This window comes from Typopeltis vanoorti, chromosome 19 (assembly GCF_054136105.1).
Source record: "Typopeltis vanoorti isolate ZY-2024b chromosome 19, IOZ_Tvanoo_1.0, whole genome shotgun sequence".
In the NCBI taxonomy this organism is placed as follows: domain Eukaryota; kingdom Metazoa; phylum Arthropoda; class Arachnida; order Uropygi; family Thelyphonidae; genus Typopeltis; species Typopeltis vanoorti.
This window is the reverse complement of record NC_143567.1, coordinates 75,587,898-75,610,268: the sequence shown is the minus strand read 5'-3', so window position 1 is coordinate 75,610,268 and position 22,371 is coordinate 75,587,898. Positions and strand designations below refer to the sequence as shown.

At 38.2% G+C, this 22,371-nt stretch overlaps 1 protein-coding gene across 3 annotated transcripts in view; it reads right to left on the bottom strand.

Annotated features, from left to right (window-relative positions):
* The window catches only part of LOC150096255 (DDB1- and CUL4-associated factor 6-like), a 443,059-nt gene that overhangs the window by 209,465 nt on the left and 211,223 nt on the right, over window positions 1-22,371 (bottom strand). For all 3 annotated transcript variants that reach the window (XM_090409214.1, XM_090409213.1, XM_090409212.1), the window contains exon 10: window positions 390-578. In XM_090409214.1, the coding sequence (XP_090265340.1) occupies window positions 390-578 (189 nt within the window). The remainder of the gene's footprint in view (window positions 1-389; window positions 579-22,371) is intronic.

Below are 22,371 nucleotides of genomic sequence, written 5' to 3'. Positions count from 1 at the left end.
TCTATGATTAATTGCATCACTGATCATACAATTTTGGCCCTTAAAACTGACTACTGAGGATAAGTGTTCCCCCCCCCCCCTCCCAATATCTGCTCCGTCTCTGTGCATCAACTTATGTCGGTTGCAGGATGAGTTGAATCTTCAGGATTTATATTTATGCTTGTAGAAGTTAGTTTTCCTGATAAGTCACCAATATTGACAATAATGTATAAGTACAAACAGTACTTACCAGAAACAGATCAATATCAGAATGATCCAAAATATCTACAAGAATGTAGGAGAGATATTTTTTAATGAGTAATGTAATTCCAGGTATATATTCAAGCTATTCTAAATTAAAGCTTTATTTCAATATTTATTAAGATATCTTTCTAGAAATATTTCACTACCTCTGATATCCTCATCAGAGCTCTCCCCATCACTGGCAGAAGGAGATGATGCAGTAGTGTTTGAGGATGAAGATAAAGCACCATGGCGTCTTGTTTGTGAAGGACGGTTTAACATTCGGGTAAGAACATCAGACATTCTCTGCATAAGGTTTGAATGTAAGTTCTGACGTTGTTCTTGTTCAACTGTAGCTGTAAAGTTAACACAAAATGCATTACATAAACTGAGTGCATTTAAATTATTTTTAAAAACTGATAATTTAGTCAACAAAAATATTTATACTGTAAATAACATTAATTAACCTATCAGCTGTTGAAAAATATTGGTGGGATATTTCTATGCAACTTAATTCAAAAAATATTATACTAAAAGTAGATTTAAAAACTTTCGTGACTAACACATATAACAAAAAATATATAGAATTTTATTCAATAACTCCAATATATTTCACCATTACACAGCCAACATCAGGGAGAAAGACTGTTAACTACATTCAAAACATTACAATTGTTCCTTGGAACTCTATTAGAGTTCCAAGGAACAATTGTAAAAGTTGCATAGATAAAAAAAAATAATTTAAAATAATAATTTTTTTTTAAATTATTAACAATTAATGCTGATCACTTCCCAAAACTTAGGAGGTTGGCATGGAGTCTGAGTGGTTGAGGATTGAACAATTTTGTAGTGTCTCACAAGTTTCAAGGAAAAGACTATCAAATTTGAACTTGCTGGAATGAAGAAGTTTTGTCTGGTTCTGTTGAAGTTCAAGGGACATATAGCCAAGATTGCAACTCAAGGATAATTGCAATGCCAAAGCAAAACTTGGCGCATGTAAGGAATAAAGAAATCATTTTGCCTCTTTACAAGGCCTTGAAACGATCTCACCTAGACAAGTATGTGCAGATCTGGTCTCCTGGTTTCTGAAGAGATGAAGGAGAATGTTAAAGACAATATTGGGACAGATTATGAAGCCAGATTGAGAATTTGTGGAATGCAGACACTAGCAAACAGAAGAAAAAGATGTGATATGATTGACACAAATTTCTAAGAGTCATGCAAGATACTGGTAGATGAAATTTTTCATTTTATGGAGGGTGAGGAGGAGATGATAGGATACCACTGAAGTTGAGAATGAATGCGGTGAAAAATTCATTCATTCTTGACAACACACCTTGCATTCCCAAGGTTAGGAGGACAAATAAGGTAGGTGCAAAGTGGATGAATGAAGAGGTGAGGCATGCAGTTTGGAAGAAGAGCATTATGGAGAAAGTGCAAGATGAGTAGATACAGTCAGCTGCATAAGGAGTACAAAGAGCAAGCAAGAACGACGACGACTCCCTTAGTAAGAGTAGCAAAAGTGCAGTATGAGCAACAGTTAGATAATGAGAGACCAAAAGAAATCCTAGGAAGTTCATTTATATGTGGCCAGTAGAAGAAAGAATGATTATTGGCTAGTGAAAATGATAGAATGATAACCACTGAAGAGGAAATAGAAGAGATGTTAAATTAGCAACTTCAATGAGGTATTTCATCATCATGAATGCACTATCATGCAGAACTTAAGAGCAGTGGGAATAGGCAGATGAGGAATTGAGTAAATTTGATGTCAATAAGGATGTAGATCTTGATGTTATATCGCCATGTATCTTGAGAAAATGTTCTAGGGAGTTTAAAACAGCTATGATGTACCTATTTAACAAGAGTCTTACATTGGATCAAGTTCCAAATGAGTGGAAAGAAGGTAGAATTGTTTTAAGGCAGGTGATAAGTCTAAGGCTTCAAATTATACATCTGTCTGGAGTTGTGGTAAAGACATTAGACTAATAAGGATCACAAATCAGAATTAGGACAGCAGCAGCATTCTCTTTGGACAGCATGGGTTTGCTAAAGGAAGATCATGTTTTAGCAATCAATTTACTTAATATAACAAGGTGACAAATGCATTGGAAAAGGGAGATACATACACAGTGGTATATTTAGATTGTGCAAAAGCTTTTACCAGTTATGCAGTGCAAGGTTTTAAAATATGAGGATCAAAGATGGGATGAAGAGTATAAAATTAGTGGGGGATATCTCAGAGGAGGTGGAGGAGATGAGGGACCTGGGGTGATGGTGGACAGGGTCCTGAAATTTCAGGGACATTTTGCTAAAACTGTGAGGGAAGAACAGTGAATTATGAAAATTATGCAGAAGGCATTGCCATGTAGAAGTAAGGATGTTATGATTCCAGTGTATGGCTTTGTTCAGACCACATATGGATTACTGTGCATAGATTTCATCACCAGGTTTTCAAAATGATGAAAGTATGTTGGAAAGAGTTCAGAGATTGAATTCAGAGTATAATAGATAGAAGGAGGGAAGGCACGAACAAGACATAAGTTAGTAAGGGATTATTACCAAATTAATGTGGATAAGATTTTTCACAGAATGGTAGAGACAGGGGAGGAGAAGAACAAGAAGGCCATTACAGAAACTGTATAAGGAGAATGTGAGCGAGAGGAGTGAGGAAAAGGTTTATGTGAAGTGTTAAGTGATTGGAATGCACTGCTGAAAGTGTGGTGAATTTTCAGGCATGAATGCATTTAAGTAATTGTGTGATGAGCTTGTGTGCATGAGAGTGGGACCTCTCGTGATGAGTCTTTACACTCCATTGAGGTATGATGCTGGTAATAAAATAATAATAATACCATGTCACACTTTATGGCTATGGTTTCCGAAGTTCAGAAACTATAGTCATAAAGTGTGACAGAAATTCCATAAATTCTACTGCACCTACATGATTTCAGCAATTTGGAAGCTCCACCACATTAATCCCAGATTTCTGCCAATAAGCAATAACTTTGAAAATTCGATGCAACCATTAAAAAAAAAGCCGATATGACACTGACCTCACTTTTCTCTTGAGCTCTGAAGATGACTTATATGTTTCTGAACTGGCTCACACTTCATAAAAGGCACATTTTTACTTTTATCTTTAATTTTAAATTTCAGTCATTCATCCTCCATGCGAGTCCACTATATCACCATTGTGTGTATTACTCTGTTTTAATTGCCATATTTTTTTATCTTTACTTTATTCCCTTCTGTAAAAAAGCTCCACACATTTTAAATTAAATTGATAATCTTTAAACTCTTTTTATAGCTCATTATTCATTTTAAGAGTTCTGTTTATATTTTTACTGATTTTATATTTCCCAATATTGTTGTTACATCAACAATTTTAAAGTAAATATGAGGATACTCCAAAGGTATATCAAAGATAACTTTTTTCATATAATTTATTTTTCTTTTTTTAATATATGTTATGAATGCATACTATTCATAACAACAGTAAAAAGTAAATGGTTGAATACTAGGGATTCCCCTTTAGAAAATAAGAAAAAGGTACTATAGGTACTGATGTCTACTTAGAGGAGCAGCATAAAAAAATTTCAGAAAAATAATATCTAGTTTATAGTGGGGAGTATGGAAAGGTTGAATGATTCTGAAGTTTTAAGAAATAGTCTCAATTGAGAGGATGAATGGCAAACAAGAATGGCTGACTTACAGAGAGAGAGAGACAGATGAGCTGAAAGAGCAGGGGAATGTCTGAGGAATGAGATGAGAAGTGTGAAAGATAAAATTAAGCAAATGGAAGAGACGAATGCAAGGCAAATCAGAGGAGAAGTGAGAGAGTTATGGGAATGAGAGAAGAGGAGAGAATATTAACAATAGTAGAGGAGAGGGATTGAGAGCGAGTTATGGGAATGGCAGAAGAAGAGAGAATAGGAACAGTATAAGAGAGGGAATGAGAGAGAGAGAGAGAGAGTTATGGGAGTGATAGAAGAGGAGAGAATGAGAACAGTAGAAGAGAGGGAATGATAGAAGAGGTGAGAATAGGATAAGTGGAAGAGAGGGAATGAGTGTCAGATATAGGAATGATAGAAGAGGAAAGAATGGAAACAGCAGGAGAGAAGGAATGAGAGGAATGCAAGGGAGCACAGACGAGAGATAAAGTGATGTCAGGAATGCAGGTAAGTAGGGGAGTACAGAGAGAAACTGTTACAAGAGAGAGAGTGAGGGATGCATGTAAGCAATCGAGGAATATGGTGGTAAGAGGTGTAATGTATGGGGACTCAATGATCCGTAGTGTTCAAGATAGCATGCGTGAGGAGGGTTTGCCAGGAGGAACGATAGAAAGTGTGGCTCAGGCAATTAAGAGAGATGAAAGGGTGGATGAGATGATTGTGATAGTGGGAACAAATGACTTGAGTGGTGGTGTAAACAGGGCAGCGAGAGATATGAGATTCTCGTTTGAGGCTGTATGAAAGAAGACACAGAGAGGAAAAATAGTGTGTGTGTTGCACAGGTATGATAATGTCGAGTTGAGCAGAAGAGCGGTGATATTGAATGGCATAATAGCGAGAATGTGTCAAGAGAGAGGATTCAAATATGTGGATGATTGGAGTGCATTTGAGAGCAGAGAGGAATTGTATGCAAGTGACCACCTGCATTTGAATGAGGAAGGACGTAGGCATCTGGAGAGATTGCTGTTCTGAACGAGTCGGTGTGTCCCAGTGTGGATGGCAGCAGGGGTGGCCTCTTGTGGGAATGGGTACTTGGGACAAGAGGAGCGACATCAGGTAATGCTGAGCCCAGTGGAGTCTAGAGGGGATAATGCTGGGTATAGAAACAATGGCATTTTTATGCTTTATACCAATGCCAGGAGTATTCGGAATAAGGGAGAGGAATTGGTGGCAATGATAGCATCAGCCTGGCCAAAGATTATTGGGAACACAGAGACGTGGTTGACAGAAGAGGATATAATAACAGGAATAGAAGTTGCTGGGTACAGTATTTTTCGGCAGGATAGGAAGGGAAAGCGTGGTGGTGGAGTACTGCTTATGAAAAGTGACGACCTATGTCCTCTAAAAGTGAAGGCTTTGGAAGGCTGTGACACTAATGATTTTGAAAGCATATGGTGTGAGGTGGAGGTGGGCAAGACAGGATATTTAGTGGGGTGTTGCTACAGACCAAGGAGCACAGAGAGTGGGGACCAGGAGATGTTGAGACAGTTGAGCGTGGCAAGTGCAAGAAGAACGATTGTTATGGGAGATTTTAACTACAGCAGTATAGATTGGGGAAAGGAAGATGCATGTAGCAATAAGGGAATGGAATTTCTAGAATTCTTGAGGGACAAATGTCTTAGGCAACATTTAACAGAGGGAACAAGAGGTTCAATAGTTTTGGATTTGGTTATAGCATCAGAAGAGCTGATAACTGAGATGACATCTCTCCCACCAGCTGGAGAGAGTGGCCATATGGTTTTGACTTGGAAAATGAATAGACATGCAGGAGTATCAAAGAGACGGAAACGTATGTGGAATTATAAAGCAGGTGATTATAATAGTCTTAGACTTCAACTGGAGGGAGGAATTGGAAGGCCAGGATATCATTAGTGCTTGGGAAATTGTGAAGGAATATTTGTTAGCAGCAATGGTAAGCTGTATTCCATGAACGAAGAAGAGAACACAATTTGGAGTAAAGTGGATGACAAACAATATTAAACAGGAGCAACATGCGAAAAAGAGGCTATGGAAGAGATATAAGGAGACAGGTGAAGAAAATATGCATGAAGAATATATGACACAGGCCAGAAGAGTGACTAGTGTGGTAAGGAAGGCAAAACTAGAATATGAGAAAAGATTGGCCCTTAGATCCAAGGAAAATCCTAGGGAATTTTTTAGCTATGTGGCCAGTAGGAGGAGAAATGACTGTGGAAGAATGACATTGTGGGATAAAAATGGGAATAGAGTGACTGATGCAGAGGACATAGTGGAATTGTTTAATGACCACTTTATTGGAGTATTTCATCCTGGAGGAGTCAATTTGAATACTAGAGGGATAGAGCAGGTTCGAGGTTTAGAGGTGCAGGAGGAGAGTGTGTGTTCCACATACTGAGTACTCTGGATGATAGTAAAGCTGTGGGACTGGATGGTATTTCACCACGAGTTTTGAGAGAATGTGCTAAGGAACTAACAGTGCCCTTGACCTGGCTTTTCAATGAAAGTCTGCCTGCGGTAAAGGTGCCCATGGAATGGAAGCAAGGTAAGATAGTGCCATCGCATAAGGGCGGTAGCAGACTGGAAGTGTCTAATTATAGGCCAGTTTGTGTGTCATCAGTAGTTAGCAAGATCTTGGAGAAAGTAGTGAGGGACCGTATACAGCATTGGGCAGATGAGGGTAATGTTATCAGTGAGAGTCAACATGGATTTGTGAAGGGGCACGCTTGTTTTAGCAATATACTAGCCTTTTATGATAAAGTTACAAGAGCATTAGATGAGGGATAGGTATATACTGCCATTTTCCTAGACTTAGCAAAGGCATCTGACAGGGTACCACATGATAAGCTGATATTCATGTTGCAGCACAGTCTGGATATCAGATTGGCTGTCTGATAGGTATCAGAGAGTTGTGTATGGTGGAGCAATTTCAAAGAGGCAGAAGGTTATAAGTGGGGTTCCACAGGGCTCAGTACTAGGACCTATATTGTTTAACCTTTAATCAATGACATTGTCCGTGGATTGCAAGGGGATATCCGGTTGTTTGCGGATGATGCGAAGCTGGGAAGGGTTATTAGCAATAGTGCAGATGTGGTAGCCTTGCAAGACGATTTGAATAAGCTAGATAGATGGGTAAATGAATGGGGATGTCAGTTTAATGCAGCAAAATGTAACGTCTTGAGGTTTGGGACACATTGATGGGATGCTGCATACTCTATGGGAGGAGTTAAACTGGAGGAAGTAGGAGAGACAAGAGATCTGGGTTTGATGATTGATAGAAACCTGAAATTTAGGGGACATCTTGCAAAGGTAGTGAAGGTAATGCAGAGGATTGCTGCAATAATTTTTTCACCTCTAGAGGGCTACACAGTGTACAGTGTTTTCAGAGAACTCCCAAAAGCTAAGTATAATTTTGAGTGAAAATTAGAATATAGGTTTAAATCATAACGTAATATTGTCTAATTTTGGTAGCTTGTTGTGTCTGTGTGATTTTGGTGTGAATTCCGTTTTATTTAATTTAGTATTTTAATGATACGTTTCATAGAATAGCACATGACACCAATGCGACGCCATTGTTCAAAAATTGTAATGTGAGGGAGTTTGCCCAATGTGATGTGTGTGGGATGTATGCATTCCCGAATGAGGCTAGAGTTTGGATTGAAAGTGATAGTGGTGGGAGAATGTGCAGAAAGTGTAAGCAAAGTGAGGAGTTGAAGTATGTGTCAGGTTGTGAGATAGTTATGGTTGAAGAAAGCCAGAATGTGAGGGAAAATAGTGGCTTGATAGGGAATTGCGATGTTGTACAAGATGGCAATGAGAGCGGTGATCAAAGAAGGAGTAAAAGCAACTATACAGAGAGAGAAAATGGTTTAAATGATGAAAAAAATGAGGAATTATTTGTATTGAGTGAGATCGGTAGGTCGCACGTAGTGATACAAAATACGCAGTGGCAATTAGAGCACCTGCAAAACTCTTTCCAGAGTGATACGGCCAATGTAAATAAACAAGTGTTTGAAAGGAAAAATAAGTGTAAGATTGGGAGAGTTTCTGAAATGTAGGAAAGAGTGTTGTACAGTGACTCGTTATTAAGAGGAGTGATAGATGGGAGTTTAACTAAATCGTACTCACGGGGTGCGAAATTTAAGGATGTAAGTGAGAGTATTAGAGAGCAAAAACAGAGGGTGAAAGAATTGATAGTTGTGGCAGGTACGAATAAATTGAAAGGAGATCAATTTTTTATGAGAGAGGACTTGAAAGTATTCATAAAGGTAGCAAAAAAAAAGAATGACAGAGTTAGAATGGTGAGTCTGTTGCCACAGTATGACATAGAGGAGTTTAGAAGGAGGGCCATGGATGTGCAGAACCAGGGAAACTAGAACTACCAAGGAGGGGGAGAAGTGGATATGCAGACATCAGTGAGACAATTGAGTGTAAGAATGTAAATGAGGTGGGACAAAGGGACTGCTGCATTTCATGTATACTAATGCCAGGAGTATCAGGAACAAGAAGGAAGAATTTATGGCCTTAATTGGCTCTTCCTGGCAACAGGTTATTGGCATTAGTGAAACATGGCTGACGGAAGATGATATAGTTAGTGGGATAGAATGTGTAGGTTATAGTGTATTTAGGAGGGACAGAGAGAATAAAATGCAGGGAGGGGTGTTATTGATGATAGCTGATGAACTGCAGCCAAGGAGAATTGAAGTTGTATCGCAGGATAGTGAAAATTGCTCATTTGAAGCTATTTGGTGTGAGATTGAGACTGGCAGAACAAAATATGCAATTGGGTGCTGTGCTGCTATAGACCAAGTGATGGAATAGATGGAGATAGTATGCATAAACAAATTGATGAAATGAGTGGACGGAGGGTAATTATTATGGGGGATTTCAACTATGGTAACATTGATTGGAAAGAGGAGAGGACACATGTGAGGAAGGAAATGGATTTTATTCAATTATCAAGGGATAACTATCTGAGACAGCATGTAATTGAAAATACTAGGGGTGTGAGTGTGCTTGACCTTGTAATAGCATCTCAGAATTTGACTGTAATGCATATGACCATGTTGCCATGCCTATTGGTGAGAGTGATTATAAGGTCTTGACCTGGGAGGTGGCTAAAGGTGTGGAATTTTCAATTAAGACAGGGTATATGTGGAATTACCGTGCTGGCAAGTATGACAAGCTTAGGAGATTGCTTGGATCAGTGCCATGGCATGTACAACTGCAAGGGCTGGAAGTCGATAGAGCATGGGAAGTGGTCAAGGAGCATTTACAGGAGGTTATGGCTGATTGCATACCTAGGGTCCGAATAGTAAAACAAGTAGGGGTTAAATGGATGAATAACACCATTAAGCTTGAGCTGCAAAAAAAAGAAACAACTGTGGAGGGAATTTAAAGAAAGAGGTGACCTGCAGGCACACGAATGGTATAAAGTGCAGGCCAGAAGAGTAACGAGTGTGGTAAAAAAAGCAAAAGCAGATAATGAAAGGAAACTAGCTATGTAAGCTAAAGAGAATCCCAAACAGTTCTTTCAATATGCAGCAAGCAAAAAAAAAAAACTGTACACGGCAAAATGATTTTAAGGAATGAAGATGGTAAGGAGGTCACTGAATCAGTCGATATAGTGGAGTTATTGAGCGAACACTTTGCAAAAGTATATCATCCAGGTGGTGACATTGAAAAAATGAATTAACTATTAGTTTATACAGGAATTGTGATGAATGAAGTGGAGGTGAATAGTCTATTACAGAACCTTAATGTGGATACATCTGTGGGATTGGATGGTATACCGGCACGGGTCTTGCGTGAAGCGACTAAAGAATTATCAGTGCCCTTGACCATGTTGCTTAATCTGATTCTTGGGTCTGGTTTAGTCCCGAAAGTGTGGAAAGAGGGGGAAAATAGTTCCACTGCATAAAGGAGGATCCAAGACTACGGTTGCAAATTACCGACCGATCAGCATATCAGGAGTCGTTGTCAAGGTCTTGGAGAAAGTAGTGAAGGAAAAATACAGGAATGGATTGATGTAAATGAGATACTGTATGGGGGACAGCATGGCTTTGTGAAGGGTAGATCATGCCTCAGTAACTTGCTCAAGTTTTATAACACAGTGACAGCTGAACTGGATAAGGGTAATGGGTGTACAGTGATACTGCTGGACCTGGATAAGGCATTTGACAGGATACCACATGGAATTCTAATCCGTAAACTACAACATATGGGAATGGATATAAGGTTGGTGAGATGGATAGGCAGGTGGTTGATGGAGAGATATCAAAGAGTAGTTTATTCAGGAGTAGAGTCCAAAAGACGGCCTGTGACTAGTGGTGTGCCGCAGGGTTCTGTTCTTGGACCACTGCTGTTTAATTTGTTCATTAACGATATAGGGAAGGACATTGCAAATATAGCTAAATCAGCTCATCAACTCACTTGGTTGTTGAAAAATACCTTGACGAGCAGAGACAAGCAAGTTATTGTACCTCTGTACCAAGCCTTGATAAGACCTCATCCTGACTACTGTGCCCAGATTTGGTCACCTAGGTTCCTTCTTGATGGGGAAGAGGTGGAGAGGATCCAGAGGTGAGTAACTAAGATGATAGCAGGTCTATGGAACAGTTCATTTGTTTGCTGTTGATGCAAAGTTGGGTAGGGCAATAGTGAATGCAGAAGACATCAAAATCTTGCAGGATGACTTGGATAGATTAAAGTTCTGGGCTAAGGAGAATGGATGTCTATTTAATGTGACAAAATATAAGGTTATGCATTTTGGGGTGAAAAGATTAGCAGCAGTATACCACATTGGTGGAACTGTACTCCAGGAGATTGATGAGGCCAGGAACTTGGGAGCGCTGGTGGATAGGGAGGTGAAGTTTAGGGGCCACATTGCAAATATAGCTAAATCAGCTCATCAACTCACTTAGTTGTTGAAAAATACCTTGACGAGCAGAGACAAGCAAGTTATTGTACCTCTGTACCAAGCCTTGATAAGACCTCATCCTGACTACTGTGCCCAGATTTGGTCACCCAGGTTCCTTCTTGATGGGGAGGAGGTGGAGAGGATCCAGAGGTGAGTGACTAAGATGATAGCAGGTCTATGGAATGAACCATATGAGAACAGGTTGAAGATTTGTGGGTTGCAGAAATTAGTTGATAGGTGGAAAAGGGGAGATATGATTGAGACATTGAAATTGCTAAAGGGTTTCTATAGGATTAATTCAGAGGATATTTTTGAGATCAGGACTGGTGGTGGGAGAACTAGGGGAAACCTATGGAAGCTGAGCAAGAGTGTGGTTAGCAGGGGTGTTAGAGCTGGGTTCTTTACTTTTAGAGTGGTAAATGAGTGGAATAAGCTGCCAGAGTCTGTTGTGGGTGTTATGACGGTGAGTGAGTTCAAGGCAAGGTATGATAGATACTGTGAGAATGTCATATAGTTGTGTGGGCATGATGTTTAGGGCCTCCCTTGATGAGTCTAAGGAGTCCCTGGAGTCGCCCGTAGTAATAGTAATAATAGTAATAATGAGAAGGACACTGACCTGCAGAGATAAAATGGTTATCATTCTGTTGTATAAGACTCTGATCAGATCACACTTAGACTATTGTTCTCAGATCTGGTCCCCAGGATTTGAAGGGAATAAATTAAGTGTGGAAAAGATACAAAGACGGATGACAAAGATGGTCTCAGGACTGTACAAGGATAGTTATGAGAATCGGCTGAGGGAGTGTGGACTGCAGAGTTTGGTGGATAGAAGGAGGGGTGATATGATTGAGACTTTTAAATTGTAGAAAGGTGGTTACAGAGTTGACACTGGGGAGTTCTTTCGCTTGGTTGAACAGCGGGAAGGAGTCATGACAAGGAACCATCCCTGGAAGTTATGAAAGGAAACTGTGAGAAAGCGTGTGAGGAGTGGTTTCTTTGTATGGAGGGTGGTTGAACCATGTAATGCATTGCCTGATGGAGTGGTGAGAGTGAGAATGGTCAATGCATTTAAGGAGTGGTATGATAGACTTTGTGTTTCCTAGGCGGGACCTCCCTCGATGAGTCTTGATAGACTTGTGTTTCTTAGAAAGGACCTCCCATGATGAGTCTTTTGACTCCATGAAGGCCTGAATAATAATAATTATTATTATTAATCCTCTCTATAAGGCTGCATCTCGACTCCTGTGCACAGACTAAGCCTGGGTTTCTTGGGAATCAGGAGGTGGTGAAAAGGAGTCAGAGACAAGTGACGAAGCTGGTGACAGGTCTGTGGTCTTCCTATGAGAAGAGACTGAAGGTTTGTGGGTTCCAGAGTTTAGTTGACAGGCAGAGGACAAGAGGTATGATAGAAACCAAAAGAAATTTTTCAACAAATGACAAATATAGGGAAAAGACAAAGGGTTATCCCTTGAAGTTGTATAAGAGTATGGTTCATAAGGATGTGCAGACAAGATTCTTTGCTTGGAGAATGGTGGATGAGTGGATTGGGTTACCAGAGGTAGTGTGAGTGCCCTGATGGTGAATGAGAAGAAGAAGAGGTACGACAGGTATTGCATGAATAATGGTTAGTGTGGATCTCCTCTAATGAGCTTTTTGAACTGGAAGATGAGTAGGAGATCCAGTATTTGAGAGTTTTAGCAGGCAGCACAGTTTGTTGACTGAGATCTGTACAACCACACTCAGAATATCCTGGGATCAATGTTCAGTCTAATCAACAATCCTGACGATAATTTAAATATTAGAAATGTTTTATGATAAAAAAAGGGTCCACACTTTTTGCCAATAAACATTCCTGATACAATGTTAAGAAAGGCACTGACTATAAAATACTGACATCCTGAGTAAACAATGTTTGTGCATTAGGACTCCATATCTCAAGACAAGCTGTAAGACTTGCAATAGTGATTCATAATAATGCTCTGGCTATGGGAGGCTGCCTAGGCAATATACATGCCCTAGGCTTCTTGACTATACATTTATTTAATATTTAATAAAAAAAGAAAAGGATATCTAATTAATTAAATATACATTTATATTTAATTAATTAGATATCCTTCTCTTTCATACTTAATTTATCAGTCTTAATTAATAAGGATTAATGAACTGTGTTAAAAAAACAACATAAACTATCATATATATATATATGTATATATATATTTAGAAAATTAATATTTAACTGACTAGAACCCGAGAAAGTATAACAAAAAAAAAAAAAAAAATTGAACGAATCACGACTAGTTTCATCGGTGTCCCGACTTCTTCAGGTGAGTAAGAAATAACACAAAACTTATAAAACTAACAAGGTAAAAAACATGGACTTTCTAGCTTAATAAAAAGAAGAATAGTAACAGTCATATTTGAATTGGTGACCGCGTGCTATTGTTAGCGTGAGTTGAATGTGAGTGACAGCTAATTTTAAGAGCGCCAGTACTGGATTACTGCGCTATGGGAATCAGGCAAACTGTAGCTCAGATTGTTGTTCATGTGTGAAGGGTCCAGAACTATTTCTTTGGATTCTACAATTCGTCTTTCAAATTCATCATTGCATATATATAAATTGATCGTGCGGTCCCAATCAATTAAGTGTTGACGTTCTTCTAGGTTGGAGTTGGCGGAGAAAAGAACATGACTGGAAAGGGCGCTCGCTTGTGTTCTACTGTAGGAGATGTCACGTCTATGTTCCTCAAGACGTGAAATAGATTTATCTGTCTGACCAAAATAAGGTCAAACACAGTTGCACAAAACTTTATAAACACCTGGAAAATGCAGTTGGCTGTGTTTTTTTGGTGTTGGTTGACTCAGAAAAGAATGAAGTTTTGGCAGAGAGGTATAGTCTTAAATATATATATATATATATATATATATATATATATATATATATATATTAAAAAGATTAAATGATTGAAAGCTGAGATGAAAGTAAAAAATACTATTTAATTAAGTAGATTTCACAACTAGTTTCGTCTTCATAGAAGAGGGAACAACCAACAAAAAATTGCAAATGAGCAAAAAATCTATACATTAAAGTGTTAGCGTATTAACATTAAAATATATATGTGTATATATATGTGTGTAAATAAGTTTTTTTTACCTTGGGAATAATGTATTAGGATTACCATGTAATTTTATAAACTTGGTTATTTTACTCCTAATCCCAAGTAAGCAAACAGTTAAGTTTGCACTTGAACATAGTTCAAGTCTAAAGGTTCAAGTCCATAATGTATTGCAGTATACATCTCTTAGTGAGATGTGCTTTACATTATGGAAAATACTAAGAATAGTGATCAGAGCTTTACCCACCTTTACAATGAGTTGTCCTGGTGTTGCACCACCTTTAGACTTGAACTATGTTCAGGTGCAAACTTAACTGTTTGCTTACTTAGGATTAGGAGTAAAATAACCAAGTTTATAAAATTACTTGGTAACCCTAACACATTATTCCCAAAGTAAAAAAACTTATTTACATCAATATCTCCTCCAGAGATTCTTATTCAAAAGAAAAACACCTTGTAGCAATTTGTATAGGTAAAGTTGATAAGGCTCTGTATTACTAAAACCTTGGTATTTAGGGTCTAGCTACTCACTGAGGAGACCTCAAAAAAGGTTGAAACCAGTCTGGGTAGTGACCCCCACCCATAATGTATTGCAGTATACATTATGGGTGGTTTTACATTATTTTCCATAATGTAAAACACATCTCTTAGTGAGATGTGTTTTACATTATGGAAAATACTACGAATAGTGATCAGAGCTTTACCCACGTTCACAATGAGTTGCCCTGGTGTTGCACCATCTTTAGACTTGAACTATGTTCAGGCATAAACTTAGCTGTTTGCTTGGGATTAGGAGTAAAATAACCAAGTTTATAAAATTACTTGGTAACTCTAATATATATATATATATATATATATATATATATATATATATATATATATATATATATATATATATATATATATATATATTTACAAGGCATTAAACTAAAGTTGTATAAAATAATTAGTATAATAAAAAACACATTGTGTTACATAAGATTTCTTCAGGTATAAGAAAATAAAACAAACAGTTGTTGTCTTGTCCTTTGAAGAGTCTTAGATGTTTCCATGTGCTCCTTGAACTGCTTTGGCTATGTCGGTGATTCTGTTTGTGTAGAGCTGTTGTTCAGGATTAGGGTCTATTGCTTGCAAGGCTGCTGTAATTGCTGGACAGGTAAAAATGTGAGTGGGTGTCAATTTAGTATTAGGACAGTTGTTGCAGTTTCTATATGTTCTCGTATCATCTGTGTTGATTTTCATTCCTCTGTGATGTCCTGTTCATAGTCTTGCTATTGTGGTGGTGGTCTTTCTGTCAGCATTCATTTTGGGAATTTGATGTTGTGTCACTGATTTCAGTGGAATTAGTCTAGCTTTTGCTAGTGCGTTAGCATCAGCAAGAGTTATCATGTCAGTTTCTTGGTTGAGTTCACTGGCCTCTTTTGCTAATTTATCAGCTGCTTCATCGTAATCAATGCCTATATGATCAGGAATCCATTGTAGAATGCAACTTTTTCCTAAACACTTTAGTTGATTTAAGAGTTGATGGGTGTCTTGTGTGAGCTTGGTATTGCCATTTTTTATTGCCTCCATAGTTGATCTTGAGTCACTGAAAATTATAATTTCCTTTGATTGTTGAGATGATGATAATTTTAAGTAGGCTTCGAGTGCTTTATTTATTGCATAAAGTTCACTGGTAAAATTGGAAGCAATTCTCCCAGATCCAACTTTTTATTGAAAGTTTTTCACCTTATGGGAGTAGAAGGAGAACACCAGTGCCTCTGTTATGACGTTTCTTATCCTTTTGTCTTTTATCTTTACTATCCTCTCGACTCTGTCATTTATGTTATTGCCCTTTTCTTATCTTGTTTGCTATTTCTTTACTTAACTAGTTGTTACCTTTTTATATAAAAGGTAAACAACTAGTTAAGTAAATTCTATCTTTCTTAAATTCAAAACTCGTCTAACACTGTACCTTACTTATACACATTTATCCCTTATAATTTAAACTCTACAATCAAATATTCTCTCCTTCAGTGCTTTGCAGTCCTATTGGCCTCTCTATGTCCTAAACAAACAATCTGCAGAAGTTCACCCTATAAGTATATGTGCCAGCTAATACCTAGTAGAAAGGATTCTTGTTCAGGGTGACCTCTTAGAGAGTTAATGATTATTTGATCAAGCATAAATTTATCTCCCCCCCCCCCCGCTTGTCCTTTTCTTTCTTACAGTTGCGGCTCACTTATTTCATTAGTATTCATGGGTTTATCCCGCTTGGTTCGTTGTTATTTTTATGAGCGGTAGTTTTGAATTCATATTATATAGGCAGATCAGGCAAGTACATGAATGAAACAATTTAATGAGCTTTAAGGTGATACACTATAATACATTTCAAAACAGGATAATATGGTTGCACTCAACTCAGATCAACAGCTCTAATTAACTTGTACTTATCATACATACTAAATCTTAATAACCTTAAATACAATCATAAAGTAAAATTCATAGATTATCATTAAGCCATTCGGATACACGTGGCTATCAGTGAACGCATCAGCACAATTACACTTTTAGTTTAACATAATCTTGTATCTATTCGGCCTCTTGGGCAAACAATTCTTAACACTGTCTCAGACACGTATCTAGTTGTAGGCTACTCTTACAGTTCTTTAAGTTCAGTCCAAATTAACCGTTCACACAGGAAATTCACTCTCTTCTTACAACTGGAATTAGTATTTCAAAAGTTTACATTACCATTTCTGTCCTTGAATTCTTAAAACTTGTTCCCGCCTTGTCTAATCATCAAGGCCTTCAAATGTAGTCGCTTTGGAGGATATCTTCCGTAGATCTGTGCGAGTAGAATCTCCGAGGGGAAACGTGGGAGGCAGCACAGTAACATCGCCTTGAATGGACGGCTCAATTTAGTCCCTCCGTCGTACGACAACATCCCAGCTATCCTAGAACACGGACATAGCTTGGCCCAATACGAATGCTACGACAGACGAACTAAGTGCCTTCCGCGACTGGCCAGGAACTTCCCTCCTATGACGAGCAGGACCACTCCGAGAGATCAGGAATCCAGGAAGAAAAAAAAATCGAATCTTCATGCAAGGCCTTTATGTTTAATTTTCTCCTCTCAGTAAATCTCGATATTTGCGATACGCGCCAACTCGGTCACGTGTGTCCACGTCAATCTCATTAGCTCCCTCTATTATTTTTTTGCACGTGTGTCCGCCTCCTATTCCTGGAAGACGCTTAGGTTTCCCTTTCCAATACTTTCATAATGCAGGACATTAAAAGTGACCCTTGAACCCTGACTCACAGGCTTTACTATTTCAGTGCAAGAGGCTGGTTTTTCAAATGGATTTTGCCAGCTTACATGGATTTCTATTATCAGGCCCACACTTAATACAGATTATATTTAAACACCTTATACAATTTTATACAATTCCTTAAACTTTATCTTGACTTGTATTCACAAACAACTTATTTTTTTTATTGCCAATGTTCCATGTTCTCTGCCTGAGGAGAATTAATGTTGTGACCTGAATATTCTAATATAAACCTTTTTAATGCTTATTCAGGACACAACACCTCCATTAATCATATTGGTGTCTGACGATCCATCGGTATAACAAATAACCTGTTTGGAGGATGAAAGATGGTTGATAGTATTTAGGCCTTTTTCTTTGACCATTTCTTTTGATTCCTTTTTTGTACAGAGTTTGGCAAGGTTTAGATTTATGCAGGTATTTGGAGGTAAAGGACTGAAAAATAGAGGTTCTTTGTTTATGCGAGCATTCAGCTGATCAAGACCTATTTCCTTCCTGATAGTATATTAATATTGTAAAGTTGATGATCTGTGAAGTCTGCATTTTTGATTCCAATGTTCATAAATTTTTAGGAAGATATGATCGTTTTGATAGCTTCTGATATTGTTAATAAATTTTATGGTGGCAAATTTTCGTCTGTCCTCCAGCAGGTCAAGCCCACATTCCTGTTGGGCTCTGATGTTAGTGGATGAGACTGCACCAATGATAATCTTGGTTGCTTTTGCTTGTATTTTGTCTAATTTTTCCTTTACCGATGAAGCCAAAGGTGACCAGATAGGTGCTGCATATTCCGTTATTGGCCTTATTAGTGTGGTGCAAGTAGTTTTGAATATTATTATTATTATTCATGACACCTACAAGGAGTCCGAAGACTCATTGCAGGAGGACACATACTGTACAACTCTCCATCTCCACCACTAACTGAACCTCTACTACCAATCAACTACATTAGTGCCATCTATTGCCACCACCACCACCACCACCACAACAAGTATTTTTTTGTCTGTAAATTGCGTGTGTTCTGAAGGGCCGATTTGTCTGTATGCCAGATGAAAAATCAGAGTTTCTGGGAGAAAAAACCCTGCTACCTCTGTATGAGATTGGCTAACTCACCTTCAATTGAAAAAGCCATATAAAGATCCTCCCGTCACGACAGGAATTGAACTCAGGCCTTTTCCAATCGAAGGGCTATTTTTGGCTTTGCACCCCAATTTTTTCCACAAAGCCTTTTCAGTATATTTAATTTTTTGAGAGCTCTGTTGGAAGTGTTAGAGATGTGTTGTGCAAAACATAATTCCTGATCAAGCGTAATACCAAGGTATTTTGCATTTGTGACTTTTTCAATTAGCTTGTTGTTGATCATGACTTTGGGATTGTAGGAATGTCTATTTTTTCTGTCGGTACTAAAGGTGCTTAGTTTTGTTTTATCTGGGTTGATTTTGAGTTTAAGTTCATTTGACCATTTTTCTAATCCTCTCATGGATTTGCTTAGAATATCTTCTGATTCTATGATTTTAGTGCTAGTGTGCCAGATGGCTATATCATCTGCATAGCAAGCTACTTTTGTGTCTTCTGTAAGGTAAGAATGAATGTTATTGACATATAGTAAGGAACTGAGCCCTGGGGAACACCAGCAAAAGTTCCCCACTCTCTAGATATTGCTGCATTGATCATTGATTCTAACCTTGATCTTTCTTCCTCTCATGAAATCAGCAATCCAGATTAAAGCATTTCTTCTAATCCCGATATCATGTACTGTTTGTATTAATTTTTCGATCCAAACACGATCAAAAGCAGCAATCATATCAAGGAATATGGCAGTTGGTTTTTCCTGAAATGAGTCTATTATTGTTTCGCAGAAGTAGAATAATTGATCTGTTGTTGAATGACAGGCTCTATAGGCAAAACAGACAGTAAAAGACTAATAAGGTGATAACCACTACAGAGTTAGGTATGATTCCAATAATTTTAAATTATATCTAGACATGCTTTTATTGTTGTATACAATGTGCGTTCTCAAGATTATGTGTTTGTCTAACTATAGTTATTCTTGTAGCAAGTCTTATACGTTGGTCATACATAACTGGTAATTAGCTTATGGAATTAACAATGCATATAACGGATATTAATTAAAGTAAACTTGAATGAATACCTTCAATATTTCGGCAATGTCACGTTGCCATCTTCAGGAACATACATATATGGTATGTGCATGCAGCCACTAACAAAAGCAAATGAGGAAGAACACCAGAAACTAATATTGTTCCTAAAGTCCTAATGGTACACCCTAGCAGGCTAATTGGTTTGTCTTGGCCGTTGGGCTGAAGTTCTCGTGATGTAGGCTTCCCAAATTTGGGGTAGTTTCATGCACCCAAATTTGTTGAGGTTTGGAACGTTTTTTTAGAGCTGCTGATGATTCCATGAATAATCTTTCGTACTTGAACTTGCTGCGGTGTATTATTTTAGTTTTCTTCCGACGCATTCTACGGCGGGTATCTAAGGCATGGTCTGCCAGCCCAGAGTGGCTGAACTGGTGAAACTGGATGTAGTCTTTGTGTTCTGAAATCCTGATATTCGCTGTCCTGCCTGTTTGGCCAAAGTAAGACAATTTACAGCTACAAGGGACCTGGTATACACCAGGTAGGTCTAGGGGGAGTGGTTGGTCTTTGGTAGAGTGGATAAAGGATGCCAACTTTTTATATGGTCTATAACAAGAAGTCAAGTCATATTTTTTGAGGATATTGATTATTTTCTCAGAGTTGCCCCGGATGTAAGGGATGGTGATAGATTTAGTGTAATCTTTATTGTGGAGGGGGATTGCGGTTTACTGGTTTTAGTATTTTTTTTTTTTTTTGGGGGGTTGTAGCCATTGGCTAAGAAAGTGTTGAGGATGTGGTTTAGTTCAGTGGTTAGGGCATTGTGATCTGAGCATATTAATTTTAACCTGTTAAATAGTGTTTTTATAAAAACACTATTTAACTGGTGTTGTGTCGGAAAAAAGTGATGATTCACTTTTAATGAGTCATCCTATTTCCAACCCAACATAAGGTAACGTTAAAAGTCATGGATATGGACATGCTTATGCCTGCCAGAAGAAAATGTGCATCTTGGTAACTCAGAACTGTGTCTAAACATTTTTTGTTGTAGATATTAAGTGAATTTTGACTAACCCATAATTTAAATAGATAATGTTTGTGGATTAATTAACAGAAGAAGATTATGTATAAATGCTGAAAGATGTATATAGGATGATATATGTATTGAGCCATGTCAAAAACAGTTTGGAGCTGCGGTGACCAATCGGTCGGCGCTGTGTGCATGACGTAGTCACCAAGAGAGGGCACTTACATTAGCTATATAGGTTTCGGCACGGAATTTAATCGGTCTCTTATTTTCCTGTTCCTGATCGAAGTGCTGGATAGCTGTGAAGCTTGCCGCCGTGCCCAGCAGCATTTCCCGTTGCTGTACGTGCCGCGTCGACCATAGCCACAACTGAGGAATGCGGCCAGAGTTCCAGAAAAGGGCCGTTGGCTAGCCATGCCAACGTATAAAACAGCGAAGAGGTGAATCTCTTTCAAAAAGAATAGAAGTATGTCGCAGACGCCATGAGATATACACGGTGAGGAAACCTGGAGATCTAGTTAAGGAAGTCCCAATAACTACTAGAAAAGTAAGAACGGTAAGATGCAAGTTTTCGTATTAAATTGAATAATAACCAAAGAGGGTATAAGAAACAGAACGTTAAGGAGCTCCATATAGTCAACTTCCACTTTGTATCTAAAGAACTGTAATCTTTTGGACATTCTGTCCATGTCTAAAGAGCAAGTGACACCCTGAGCTCAAGCTGGGCTGGGAACCAAGGCTTCGGACTGTTTATGTTAGAAGAAACATTGTTATCATTGTATTAAATTTGAATTTAAATATTAACTGATTCCTATATATATGAACTGAGTAACTCAGTAGAAACTAACCGAGCCTGACGTAGTTATACAAAGAAGAGTATGAGATTGATAGTATAAGATCTTAGAGTAAAGCTTTTGGGTACATTAACTTAAAAAGGGGGGGGGGGGAGTTCAGGCTCTTTAGAATTGAAAATCTCTGACCAAAGTGTAAATATGTATTTTGTCTAAACAAATGTATTTCTTTAATTCAAACCTCATGAGTCTGTCATTGTTCTGAGAATTGAGTTACCACTTGTTAAGATTCGAACCATGCATAATCAGTAGGGGAATCCATTAGCAACTAAGAAAGGGGGACCACGACTGCAAACCACTTGATCCCTATATTGTTTTCAGTAGTTTTAACCAGAATATAAATTTGTCAGCAACAGACTAGCTGAGATAAGTAAGATTAGTAAATAATATAACAAATAATAACAGGGAAGTACCCGACATAATACTGGTGAATGTATCTGCCTGTATGGGTGGGTTTTCTATAAACAGAGAAAACCAAAGATCCATCAGGCTGACGAGTGATTAGAGTGTCTAGGAATGGGGAGGGTGTTGTTTTCCTCTTTTTCTAAGGTGAACTGGACTCTAGGGTGTTGGTTGTTTAGGTGTGTTAGGAATGAGTGGAGTGTATCTGAGCCATGTGGCCAAATAGCGAACACATCATCTATGTAATGAAGCCAAATAGTAGGTTTTTGTGGGGCAGAGTTTAAGGCTTTCTCTTCAAGGGTCTCCATAAAGAAGTTAGCCAAGGATGGGGAAAGTGGTGAACCCATGGATGTCCCCCTCTATCTGTTTGTAGAATTTTCCTTGCCAAACGAAATAGCCTGAGTTCATTGTGAACTGAAATAGGGCTGAGATATCGGGAGGAAACTTGGCTTGGATGAGATCTAGGGTTTCCTTGAGTGGGACATTAGTGAATAGGGAGGAGATGTCAAAACTGACCATTATGTCACAGTGTGTTGGAGTGAGAGGTTTTCTATACTGGCTTTGAAGTGGGCTGAGTTTTTTGTGTGTGATGGTGTGTTGCCAGTATAGTGTGTGAGTGCTTTGGCTAAATGTTTGGCTAATTTGTATGTGGAGGAATCAATGCCATCCACTGTGGGACGTAATGGCACATTTTGTTTATGTATTTTTGGAAGTCCATATAAT